Source organism: Ranitomeya imitator, chromosome 4 (assembly GCF_032444005.1).
Source record: "Ranitomeya imitator isolate aRanImi1 chromosome 4, aRanImi1.pri, whole genome shotgun sequence".
NCBI lineage: Eukaryota > Metazoa > Chordata > Amphibia > Anura > Dendrobatidae > Ranitomeya > Ranitomeya imitator.
Window position 1 is genome coordinate 684,125,382 of NC_091285.1, and position 12,478 is coordinate 684,137,859.

The window sequence follows — 12,478 nt, forward strand, 5'->3', positions numbered from 1 at the left end:
CCAATTTTAATGTGGATACCCTCAAATGACAGCTGAAAGTCTGATCTTCAACTGCATCTGAATTGTTTTGTTTAAAATTCATTGTGGTAATGTCTATAAGCAAAATTAGAAAAATGTTGTCACTGTCCAAATATATATGGACCCAACTGTAGCTTTTTTTTAATCCTCCATACCGTTCCAGAGATATAGGCCTTTTAATTTAGTGAGAATTCATTTGACTTTACAAGGGGGCGGAGCTCACGGGGTAATTATGCATAACATATTAAAGCCACACCCCCAGAAGGTATACACCCACTGGGTAAAGACCATAAAATTTTACACTTAATATTAAGGCCCTTATCTCTGGAACCATATGGTGGATTTTAAAAAAGAAAAAAGCTAAATACTCATGAAAGTAGCTGGAATAAAAGAGGAACAAAATCTGGCCTGTTTTGATTTTGTGACAGGACCTCATTAAATAACCATTACAATCAAAATACAGGTCAGTTTAGGAATTTATTAAGTGAAGTGACATAAAGTTTCAACAGACAGATATTATTGTGAAAAACATGGGAAGAAAGTTTTCATGAATTGTAGATTTATAGGATGATCTTATGGATTAGAGATGACCTAAAGGGGTCAAACTAATTGCCTTACGTTGTAAAGATAGAGGAATATTGAAAAGTTTTTCTACCTATTGACCACCCAAATTGATAAACCGTATCTATTACTCTACCATACGTAATTAAGATGCCTCAATATATTTTTGGTATGTGTTCGAAGAGACTGGATGACAACAAGGCCTACTTAGCAGAAGAGCCTAGCACAGGATTTAATGCTCTCAACCTTTCTACTCTAATTACTTTGGACTTATCTTCTGTCTTAGTAAAAGTCCTCATTCCAGGGTTAAAAACTCATCACAATATAAAGCTGTTCTCTTGTGGATTTAACACATATTGAACAATATGAGGGTCTTAAGAAAATGATCTCACACTCATTGAAACTAGAAAATGTAACAGACCACTTATTTACCTTACAGAAAACGTTCCTCGTGGATGGCCTGATGTCTCCTTGCTTCTCGCCAGGAAATCTTTTCAGCCATATCCAATCTCCCTGGAGAACAGTAGCATAAGCTGTCACTGGAAATATTAGTCACAAATCATGCCCACAAACAAAGAACATTAAGGTGAAAGTATTGAGATTGTGGATGAAAGAAAGAAGGTTCTAGAAAGCATACCAATACAGGCATGGTATAATCTTTGTGTTCCACTTCGATTTGTCATCCAATTTAAGCTCCCCTACACAATAGATAGCTGTTAGTCAAACAATGGTTTGGCCGACAGCTATCTTTCATGATTCCTCCATACACAGGAGACTACTTCAGTGACAGCTTATGTCACAGAGTAACAACTAATCAGAAGTCAAAACTAATCAGAGTTGAAACACTTCTCTCTTACAAAATCTTTGGAGAGTCTGAAAGCCACCATACACATTATATTGTCGGCTGATCCTATCAATATAGAATCCTATTGATTTTGGCATATTTGGACAACGTTAGTCTAATGTATATATGTAACCTTTACAATGAAGATCTGTTCAGTCATGGTTATGGAAGATATTACCATCCTTAGTCAAGGCCATTGAGTAACCTCAGGTCTCCAAATGCATATAGCATATAACAGATAGTAACTATTCAGTTTAATAAAAATACATCGATAAAACTTACTTCGATTTTACACTTTTCTTTAGCCATTACCAAAATAAGCCATGGTCAACTTTTCAAACGCGTGGCAGAAAAAGCAACACAAAATTGTAATGGTGCCAAAAAATACCTCTTCGTAGGGTGCTTTTACATTGTGTTTAAAGGGAACCTGTCACCTGAATTTGGCAGGACCGGTTTTGGGTCATATGGGCGGAGTTTTCGGGTGTTTGATTCACCCTTTCCTTACCCGCTGGCTGCATGCTGGCCGCAATATTGGATTGAGGTTCATTCTCTGTCCTTCGTAGTACACGCCTGCGCAAGGCAATCTTGCCTTGCGCAGGCGTGTACTAGAGGACAGAGACTGAACTTCAATCCAATATTGCGGCCAGCATGCAGCCAGCGGGTAAGGAAAGGGTGAATCAAACACCCAAAAACTCTGCCCATATGACCCAAAACCGGTCCCGCCAAATTCAGGTGACAGGTTCCCTTTAAGGACACGCTCAGTGGCCCTATTGGGACATACGTCCAAACACCATACAAAATGGGATTCTGATGTATGTGCTGACGTTTTCATAGACTGTAATGGTGCCAGCAGATTGAACATTCAGTCTGCTGCCCCCCTCCCTACAGTCTATGACCCCGTCGACATATATGAGCGAATTCTGTTTTGCGGTGTGTTGGAGCATATTTCCCGATGGGGCCACCGAGCTTGTCCCTAGATGCAATGTGAAGCACCCTTACCCTTGTTCTATCATCTATCTAGTTCTTATATTTTTGTTTTAGGTGTAGATAACAACTAAAGCTAAGTCATCGAATGTAAGAACTGTTTAATTGGAGCCTTTCTTGCAATTGGCATAGTCATGAAGAAGACATTAAATATGTTTCTACAATATTGAGAAACCTTAGGGATCTCAATAATTTTCATTAGAAATAACTCATAAATGGAAATAACGTAAAGTCATACATGATTATATTTTCCATTTTTTCTATCCTGTGAAAATGGACCCATTCTAATTCTCACGATACTTAACAGTGATAGTGCTTAAATTGTTTTAAATTTTTTTTTTCCATTTATTCTTTTATCTGTTCCAAATTATTACACATAACAATATCCAAATTCACCAACCTTTCTCTCACAAACTGAGGAATAATAATTGTTCAAGAAACGTAACTTTCGTCATTTAGATTTTGGTCCCATTTGGATATTAAATATTGAGATAATTACTCATTGACAAAACCTCAACTTGGGTGTAAAATATGAGAAACCTCAGTTCAATAAGAAGTCTAAAAATCTAAATAGATTAATGAAAGAAAATGATTACAGGTCGTGCCATGATGGCCAATGCTTACCTCATAGACTGCAACATTCGTTGTGTAAGGAGTAGCTGCGGCCTCACTTTTCCCAGATACAGAATGACGCGGGGTCCTTATTTCACTGACACTTTTTCCCAGTATACTGGACCTGCTGTCATCCCCTAACTTCTGTGAAGAAATAGGAAGTCTAGATTAAGATGTACTTTCGTCTTCTTCCCACCATGATTCACTAAGTTATACCTTTTTGCTCTGGGTGTAGATAAAAACCAAGTCATCCATGGTAAGAATAATTTTATTGGGACCTTTCAGGAGCTTGGCATGCTGGATCCTTTTCCTGCATGGAGAAAAAAATAGTCTTGGATCAGGCCTACACTGCAACATGTATTATGACTCTACAAAAAACCTACAAAAAAACTCTACAAAAAACCTTCATGTTATCGCAACTCTGATATTAGGTAACATTGAGGAGTGGTATCTCTATCTACCATCCCATCATGCACACATAGTGGTCGGCCACTTTTCAAGAGGTACACAGAGTGAATTTGACACTTGAATACTTGGTACAACCATCCACGACATCTCCACCATATATATTTTTTACAGCTAGTTCCGAGAACATTTTATATTACACCTATCTAAGTCTTTCTACTTAACGTAAAACTCAAGGGAGGAATCCAACCGATAGACCTCCCGCTAAGATCTACTAATGGACTTTATGGTCAAGAGTTGTAACCACAATACAACTCCTGTAAATAGCCATTCAGTCCTAGTCATCCACAGTACCATATTAATAAGATATCTTATATATACATTTGCTGGTTCCTTAACCAGTTCAACATCAGGCCAATTCCACCGCCCCACCCCCATTCCTGACCAGGCATAGTTTGTGTTCTTTTCGCACATGCGGTTTAGGGAGCTGTAAATAAAATTCTTATTTGGATATTCATATGATTTTTAAATCTTTTTTCATGCTACAGGAGGCTTCATTTTTCTGTCATTGTCATACTCTCTTTTTTTTTTATCTTTCTGTGCTTATCAGGAGATAATAGTGGGCTAATAAAAGAACATAATTGTCTGCTTTTCTTACGTTATTCTTTATTTTTTAATTACCATAAAAGATCACTAAAATACATTTAAAAATGTTTTCCCATTTCTATGGCAAATATTTTTATATTTTCAGATACACTTTTTTACAACAGGGTGGCTCTGGTATCGGTGATTTGGCAGAGGCTTTTTATTTATTTTCCTGATTTTTATTTCCTTTTTTATTTTACGTACTATGTCCCTCGAAAGGTCATAAAAAGCCTTTTGAGGGAAGGATTTCAATATGTAAATCCCTTTTTAACCTGATTTCTCTTGTAACTGGGGCTGGTACATTAGTCGCAGAGGTATCATAGAATGTTAAAGTTGGAAGGGACCTCCAGGGTCATTGTGCTCAATTCCCTGCTCAATTCAGGGGGTTGGTAGCGAAAATGCAGCCTCCTGGCTACATAGAAAAACTGACTGGGGCTTCCATGACCCAGCAGCAACTGCTTTCTCCTCCCTATTTTAGAACATCACTGCAGGGTAGAACAAGGACCGCCCAGAGGGTTATCATCTACTGGCGGTCTGGAAGTAATTCATTAGTTTGGGGCAATAACACTGATAAAGGTATTACCTCCGCTCCCTAAATATTTTGGACATATAATAACATATAATAAAAACCCAATTGGTGAAACTGTGCGAGTGACTACAGGGAAAAAAGGCATCAAGTTGTATAATGAGGCTTTGAAGCTTCAAATCTCAAAACATTACACAATCCTCCTACATCCCCAAGGCCTTCACCATGAACACAAGTCACATAAAATTAATTGACCCTGAAAATATTAAAGTTTGTTAATATTGTAAAACAGAGGTACGAAGGTATGCTTACCTAATATAGCAAGCAAGCGAAGCTCCTACAAGCACGAAACTTGTGATAAGTATGAACATCAGGAGAACAAAGGTAGGATCCACACCTGTAAATAGAAGGACAAATGAACCCTAAGGGAACAATTCACAGAAGCAATATCTGGGTGACCCAAACTGTAAGGAAAAGGCAGAGGAAACCTCAACTCATTATGTGAATAATCAGTTGAATCTTTTCTATGTTTGCTGGTCAACACTCTTGGTGTACCGTTACACTAAACGACTTACCAACGATCACGACCAGCGATACGACCTGGCCATGATCTTTGGTAAGTCGTTGTGTGGTCGCTGGGGAGCTGTCACACAGACAGCGCTCTCCAGCAACCAACAATCAGGGAAAAGACTTCGGCATCGTTGAAACTGTCTTCAACGATGCCGAAGTCCCCGGGTAACCAGGGTAAATATCGGGTTACTAAGCGCAGGGCCGCGCTTAGTAACCCGATATTTACCCTGGTTACCATTGTAAAAGTTAAAAAAAAAAAACAGTACATACTCACATTCCGATGTCTGTCACGTCCCCCGGCGTCAGCTTCACGCACTGACTGTGTCAGAATCGGCCGTAAAGCAGAGCACAGCGGTGACATCACCGCTGTGCTCTGCTTTACGGCTGGCGCTGACAGTCAGTGCAGGGAAGCTGACGCCGGGGGACGTGACAGACATCGGAATGTGAGTATGTACTGTTTTTTTTTTTTTTTTACTTTTACAATGGTAACGAGGGTAAATATTGGGTTACTAAGCGTGGCCCTGCGCTTAGTAACCCGATATTTACCCTGGTTACAAGTGAACACATTGCTGGATCGGCGTCACACACGCCGATCCAGCGATGACAGCAGGTGATCAGCGACCAAAAAAAGGTTCTGATCATTCCCCAGGGACCAACGATCTCCCAGCAGGGGCCTGATCGTTGGTCGCTGTCACTCATAACAAGATCATTAGCGGGATCGTTGCCACGTCACAAAAAGCGTGACGTTGCAACGATATCGTTAACAAAATCGTTGTATGAAGGTACCTTTGCTTGACAAAAGTAATTTGAGAATTTATGATGTAGGAAATGGTAAATATTGCACTGTACAGTCCGACCGCCCCATATCAGTCCCAGAGTAATCATTTGGCCAGTTTGTTTGGGTCCCAACCAAATGCGCACAAAACTTTTTGCCTGACGTGTTAACTAAATGTGAGCAGCCAAACACACTGAAGAGTTGGGGGAAACATCCTAGAACCTACCATATACTAATGGCTCATAAACTAAGAGAATGGGGTTTCTCGGCCCATTTGTCACTCAAGTCTTGGCGTTCAGTGCATGTGGCTCTCTCCAGAGAAGCTTACGGGAGATGTGAAATGATAGGCAGTAAGCACAAAATAACATCCACTTCCATGTGAATACCTGACCTTTTTCTCAATAGGATACATTCACATGATGTTTTAAGAGGATCTGGAAGGGGACTTTACCGGAAATACAGAAAGAAGAAGCTTCCTATTGATTCTAACAGTTAATGTTCAAAGTAACGTGCACTATGTGCACAATAGGAGCCTTTTCTCCTTTCAATTCATATTCAACTTATTTAAAGTCTATCTGAAATGGTTTTTGATGTAGATTTTGGAGCAGAATCGATTTCAAAATTCTTTCCCCCAAAAAACTCTGTGAATGTACTACTTGAGTGCTGATTGCTGGAGGTGGGGGTCCCGTAAGTAGAATTTCCATCTATCAGACATTTATTATATATTTTTTTTCAATATTTCACAATTGTGGCTCCTATGATTGGTTCAGTATGACAATGTTGTCGTTGTACAAATAAAATGTTGTGCACCCCTGCTCCAAAATAGTACACAATTAATTACATATATTCCAGCAGAAGTCCCATTTGGAGCTCACTTTGGAGATCCCATTAGATCTAAAGGTACCGTCACACTCAGCAACTTTTGAACGATAATGATAGCGATCCGTGACGTGTTGTGTTTGACACGCAGCAGCGATCTGGATCCTGCTGTGCCATCGCTGGTCGGAGCTAGAAGGCCAGAACTTTATTTTGTCGCTGGATCACCCACTGTCATCACTGGATCGGCATGTGTGACGCCGATCCAGCAATGTGTTCACTGGTAACCAGGGTAAACATCGGGTTACTAAGCGCAGGGCCGCGCTTAGTAACCCGATGTTTACCCTGGTTACCCGGGGACTTCGGCATCATTGGTCGCTGGAGAGCTGTCTGTGTGACAGCTCTCCAGCGACCACACAAGGACTTTCCAACGATCACGGCCAGGTCGTATCGCTGGTCGTGATCGTTGGAAAGTTGCTGAGTGTGACGGTACCTTAACTTTGGAGAACACCAGTGACCACTAGGATCTATTCCGTATGAATAATATATAACCTAGACGTGTAACTATAGGGAGTGTAGAGTTAGCAGTCTTACCAAGGCCCCAGGGCCTAAGGACACCCAACCGATAAGAAGAAGCCATTTTAATGAGCTGTGGGACCCAGAAGAAAAGCATAAATAGAATGTAACACAAGGTCATACCTCCAATGCAAATTGAGCTACCATCAAACCAACAATCAGAGTCAGTGCCAGGATGATGATTGTATGGAAATCTAATTTTCTTAATGAAATGTAGGTCTCCTGTGACTGGATTAATATTGTATACGGGAGAAAGTATTCTGCTCTCTCCATCTGTATCCAAAATGACATATGGTGTCTGTGACTCCCCATCTTCATCCAAGTTTAGAGGGTAACCAAAACCTTCCACTTGTAAATTTCCAACATGCCTTTCAATGGATGTTGCTGTCACTTTCTGTCCTGCTCGGTAAGTTCTTTCAATTAATCTGGCCATAAGGTAAACGGAGTTGTAGATGGTTGCAAAAAGTGGTGACACCTAAAAGGTAGGAAAACAAAACACAAATGTAAATTAAAATAGGACACTGTTGTTAAATTGAAAAAAGTACTATTGAATGATCTAAAAGCAAATATTAGTTACCTCCATGGGATCGATATCTCGTGGAATGTCATCATTGGCCTTCGCATCTTGAAAAGTATTATAAAAGTTGCCATTTTCAGAGGTAATGGTGACTGTGAGGACAGCATCATATGCACGTCGTAGATTAGAATTGTTGGTGAAGACGGGGAAAGGACGGTCATATGGAAGACTGTACAGAAGGGTGTCATAGGGAATAAAAACTGTTGAACCATCTGTCATGCGAAGTTCGTTAGCTATTTCTAGAATATGACGTTGCTCTTCTCCACCAATCAAGACGGAGTGCATGCACATGACCACCACTATGGAAGATAAAAGAGATTATTCTACTATTTTTATATATGTTGACTTGTATAATTTTTTTAAGGTTTCTCAAGGGCATTCCTTCAATTTTTTGGTAATCTTTTATAGTAGCGGGACACTAACTGTAATACTACCAAACTAAATAAAAAAAGTGTGGTTTGGACTGTTTTATAATATAAGAAAGTGGAGCAGTAGATTAAAAAAAAAAGGATGGCGAAGCAAATCAAAAGGAATATACATATGCATGTATGTTAATACAGTCCAGACAACATGTTGAATATGAGATTATAAAAACAGATATTGGAAAAACGATTGAGGATTCAAAGGTGGTCAACTAAACTGTTAAATATGATGGAGAGGCTAGGAAAATAAAATTGGGCTTGCTCGGCTTAGGAAATAGAAACCTTAGAGGTTTGTACAATGCAAATAATTGGCACACACATAATTTTTTCCTACTAAAGACTTTACAAAATGAATGTGGAACATTCAATATGTATAGAGGCAAGGAATTACATACATCTATATAGGAGAGGGTTATTTTCTGTTCAAGAAGTCAAACTATAGAATGTCCTATCCCAAGAGGTAGTAATGAGAGATACTATGTCAGCATTCAAAAAGGACTAAATACAGGTCTCAAAACAAATGGATGAACATCTTAAAGCTGACCAAGAATGGTTGAACTTGAAGAATGCGTCTTTTTTCAACTTATTACATATATAAAATCACAACTCACCTTTTACTCTTTTCCGCCTTTTAATCCTCTTTAATGCTTCCCTTGCTCCAATCGCCCCCTCTTCCATGGTAACAACTGGTCCAACAGGAAGGCCCCAGTTGCGGAGAGCATCAGCTAATTCCCTACCAGCATCAATCCAATGTTCTTGTGGGGCCATCACCACAGCTACTCCAGCCCATTGAAAGAAACTTAACACAGCATAAATTATGTGTACTGGATGTGGAAGGGGGCTCAGAACTCCAAGGCAAGACCAAGATAACATTGGTTTGTTCCAACCTTTTGCAAGGAGGCTCGCAGCAGAACAGTAGGCAGGGTTGGCTGGTCCAACAAAAGCAGCCACTGAATGTTCCATAAGAGCAAATGCCGCTAATGCACGAGGTGCAGAACATCCTTGGGTCAATAACGCATGGTCAAACCAAATACCAGACACAAGTCTATGGTCTGAGTGTAAGTCAGAGATTGCTAGACGAGCTGCAACATCAGGAAGAGCCTTTGCTATCAGTGGGTCACATGTCCAAGGACCCACTAAACCAATTCGAAAGGTGGCTGCCAAAATTGGGTTTGGTAAAATGATCAAAATGAGCAAGTATAAGACAGTTGAAGATGATAAGGTCCACCTTGGGTGGTTTGACAGGAAAAGTAGAGATCTTAGATGAGGCATGGTGTCAGCACAATCTCAAAGATGATTGGAAGTCATCGTAAGAGGTTGACGCGTAGATTCTTTGCTATTGGTTTCATGATTTGACAGATGAGAGATCAAAGAGGAAGAGTCAAGAAGAATCAAAGCAAAGAAATAAAAATAAGAAGGTTTAGTACATTATAGTAGAAATCTTCTAGGATTAGCAGTTATGGACCTGGAGAAGGCTGCATGATACTTAGATCCAGGGATTTTCCTTACAAAGGCCATAGAGAGGTCAAACGGGATTTGGACAACCTTATCATTGTCACATCTGTTTTTTAACCACAGCACAATTTCACTCGGCTTACCTTTATACATTTCTTGAATTTAAGAATAAATAATATAGAATCCTTACTAGACACATAAGGCCCAGCAACAAAAAATGAAAAACCTCTTTATTATTACAAAATATTCTGGTAATATGGAATACAGTGATGACTCTCCAAAAATAGTCAATGTTTTGCCCAAACAAGTTTAGCAATGGCTTTTTTTTTCTGAACACAACCCCTCTCAAAGACTATATTCCAGTGTAATTTTGGGTTGCGATCTCATAAATGATTTCACTACACATAATCTTCATCTATTAATTCCTTTTGGCATAAACGATGGAATCATAACAACTATAGCCATTTATTAGGAGCCTTTACACAAACAAATTTCAATTCTACCAAATATCCCCACACCATTTTCTAGATTTGGAATTGCAAGTTTTAGAAATATGCACTAACCTGGACATCCTGAGTTTTGATTGGAAAATTTGGCGTCTTAATTGTGTAGTTTGAAAGGTTGATTCCTAGAGATTCACAGATCTGAGCAGCGACAAGAAGATGGAGAGAGCCAGAAAGACACCTAATCCTGATCTTTAATCTGCTTTTTTTTCCTTACCCTATCTTCTACTTATCGGACAGTTCTTTTTCTTCTCTCTCCTCCTCCTAATCTCTCCTCATTCTCTATCTGCTGTCACATTCTCTTGTACTTCTACTCAGTTATTAAATTATGTGCTATCTTTTAGTCTTTAATATGACCTTGTCATATTCTGACATCTTGCAATGTGGCTTTCTGACCTTGGCTCCAAACGTTAATCCAAAAAATAAGTCGTTTGTTCATGCAAAAATTGCCTTTTCCCATTCATTCATGGATATTTTCCAACCAACAACTGGTCTAATAACGGAGAGACAAATATTCTTCCTTTTTCTTCATAGTTGAATGTCAGGGCTCTTTCTCCACCTGTCACACTAACCCCCTCTGTAGCGATTCTCTCAGAACTCATTAAGCTGATTAGCCAAAGCACTGTTGAAGGGGGGTAAAGATTAGGTCACCTCTTACTGTGTGTTAGAATAGCATCCGCCCTCGGAGGTCTGTAGCTTTTTATTATACAGAGGAGGAGTGAGAGATAGTTGTGTACTTTATACAATAGGTCAATATATTTTAGAGAAGAGAGAAGCTTATACCAAGAGAAGTCGAATGAGTGACGGTGTGACCATACAAATCTTTTAACCACATACAGCCCAATCGTTGGGTTTACTGGTTCTTATATAAGCATTGTATTAAGTAATCCATCCTCAAGATCTTATATATCAACTGTCCATGTGTCATAGCTGTAGGCAGTGCGGATGTAGCAGTCTCGCCCTCCTCAAGGATGCCCGAGGTCTTCACTGCTGCATAAGGAGATACCAGAATTATACAATTCACGTGATTGATAGGGTCACCATAACAGATTTTGCATCGGAAGCTTCTGTAAGAGAGGCTGACACTGAGACTTACAGACTGAAGACATTGTTCACGGGGTTTAGGGAAAAGTGCAACTTAGCTTCCAAATTGATACTCCCTAATGGAAATAAACCAAGTTTTATAGACGTAAAAACATGCTTTATCCTCCATACCCGGTTAATCTCTACATTTGTACCAGTGTGGTTAAGGTAATAGATTAGAAAACAATTTGTGTACTCCTGCATTGCTTCAAATTTTCAAAAACTTCTCTTAGAAATCAATTTGTGTCCTCCTGCGTTGCTTCAAATTTTCAAAAACTTCTCTTATACTATATTAATTTTTATTAATAATCCATGAAAGCTAGTTTGAATGTTTTTACTTTACATTTCTTTACTTTCATCAGTTTTGTAAGAACTTTTCAAACTTTGTTAGGTAGACAATTATTTAGGTACTGAACGTTTTGGCCTTTGAATTCAAGTAATGTATGTATTGTTTTTATCTTTTTCAGATTTCAATTGTTTGAAGAAAAAAAACTTACTGACCATTTCGATCTTGAACATCTCATAGTTTTAAGATTTTTCATTACATTTAAAGACATGGATATGAAAGACCAAGGGCAGACCATAGACCAGTGTTTCTCAACTCCAGTCCTCAAGTCCCCCCAAAAATGTCATGTTTTCAGGATTTCCTTAGTATTGCACAGCTGATGGAATTAATGCTTAATACTAAAGATATCCTGAAAACTTAACCTGTTTGTAGGTCTTGAGGACTGAAGTTGAGAAACGCAGCCATAGACAATTGTGGTGCTCAATCTTGAAAAGTTCAGATTTTCTCATTTCAAACAATCTCTTAGATTAGGTCATTGTAAGATTCTAGTATAGGGCTGGTTGCCCTAATACTCTTCTAACAATATGAATAAATTATGGCTGGAGATTCTGGAGATTCCCTCTAAAAAGATTACTACCAGTTTTCTATAAAAGTTGCTTGTTAGTAAAATGGTTAGTATTCAAACCATTTTATCATGAATATGAGAGGGCTTCAATTCCCCGAGAAATTGTAAAATTGCCACTGATGTGTCAGATGCAACAGACAGTCGCTCTGCATCTGGCTGCAGAAGGTCTCTGCGCTTGGCAATGCAGACTGTCTC

General features: G+C 39.1%; 1 protein-coding gene across 3 annotated transcripts in view; it reads right to left on the minus strand.

Annotated features, from left to right (window-relative positions):
• The window catches only part of GUCY2D (guanylate cyclase 2D, retinal), a 58,241-nt gene extending 47,376 nt beyond the window's left edge, over positions 1 to 10,865 (minus strand). Inside the window, exons 1-8 of one of the 3 annotated variants that reach the window (XM_069767403.1) lie at positions 10,350 to 10,853; positions 8,943 to 9,667; positions 7,910 to 8,208; positions 7,456 to 7,807; positions 4,908 to 4,992; positions 3,236 to 3,329; positions 3,032 to 3,163; positions 1,012 to 1,092 (exon numbers count right to left, since the gene is read on the minus strand). In XM_069767403.1, the coding sequence (XP_069623504.1) occupies positions 1,012 to 1,092; positions 3,032 to 3,163; positions 3,236 to 3,329; positions 4,908 to 4,992; positions 7,456 to 7,807; positions 7,910 to 8,208; positions 8,943 to 9,603 (1,704 nt within the window). In that variant the 5' untranslated portion in view covers positions 9,604 to 9,667; positions 10,350 to 10,853. Of the gene's footprint in view, positions 1 to 1,011; positions 1,093 to 3,031; positions 3,164 to 3,235; positions 3,330 to 4,907; positions 4,993 to 7,455; positions 7,808 to 7,909; positions 8,209 to 8,942; positions 9,712 to 10,349 lie in introns of those variants that run through there. The other 2 variants (XM_069767405.1, XM_069767404.1) reach the window with 2 other exon arrangements.
• Positions 10,866 to 12,478: the final 1,613 nt, after the last annotated feature.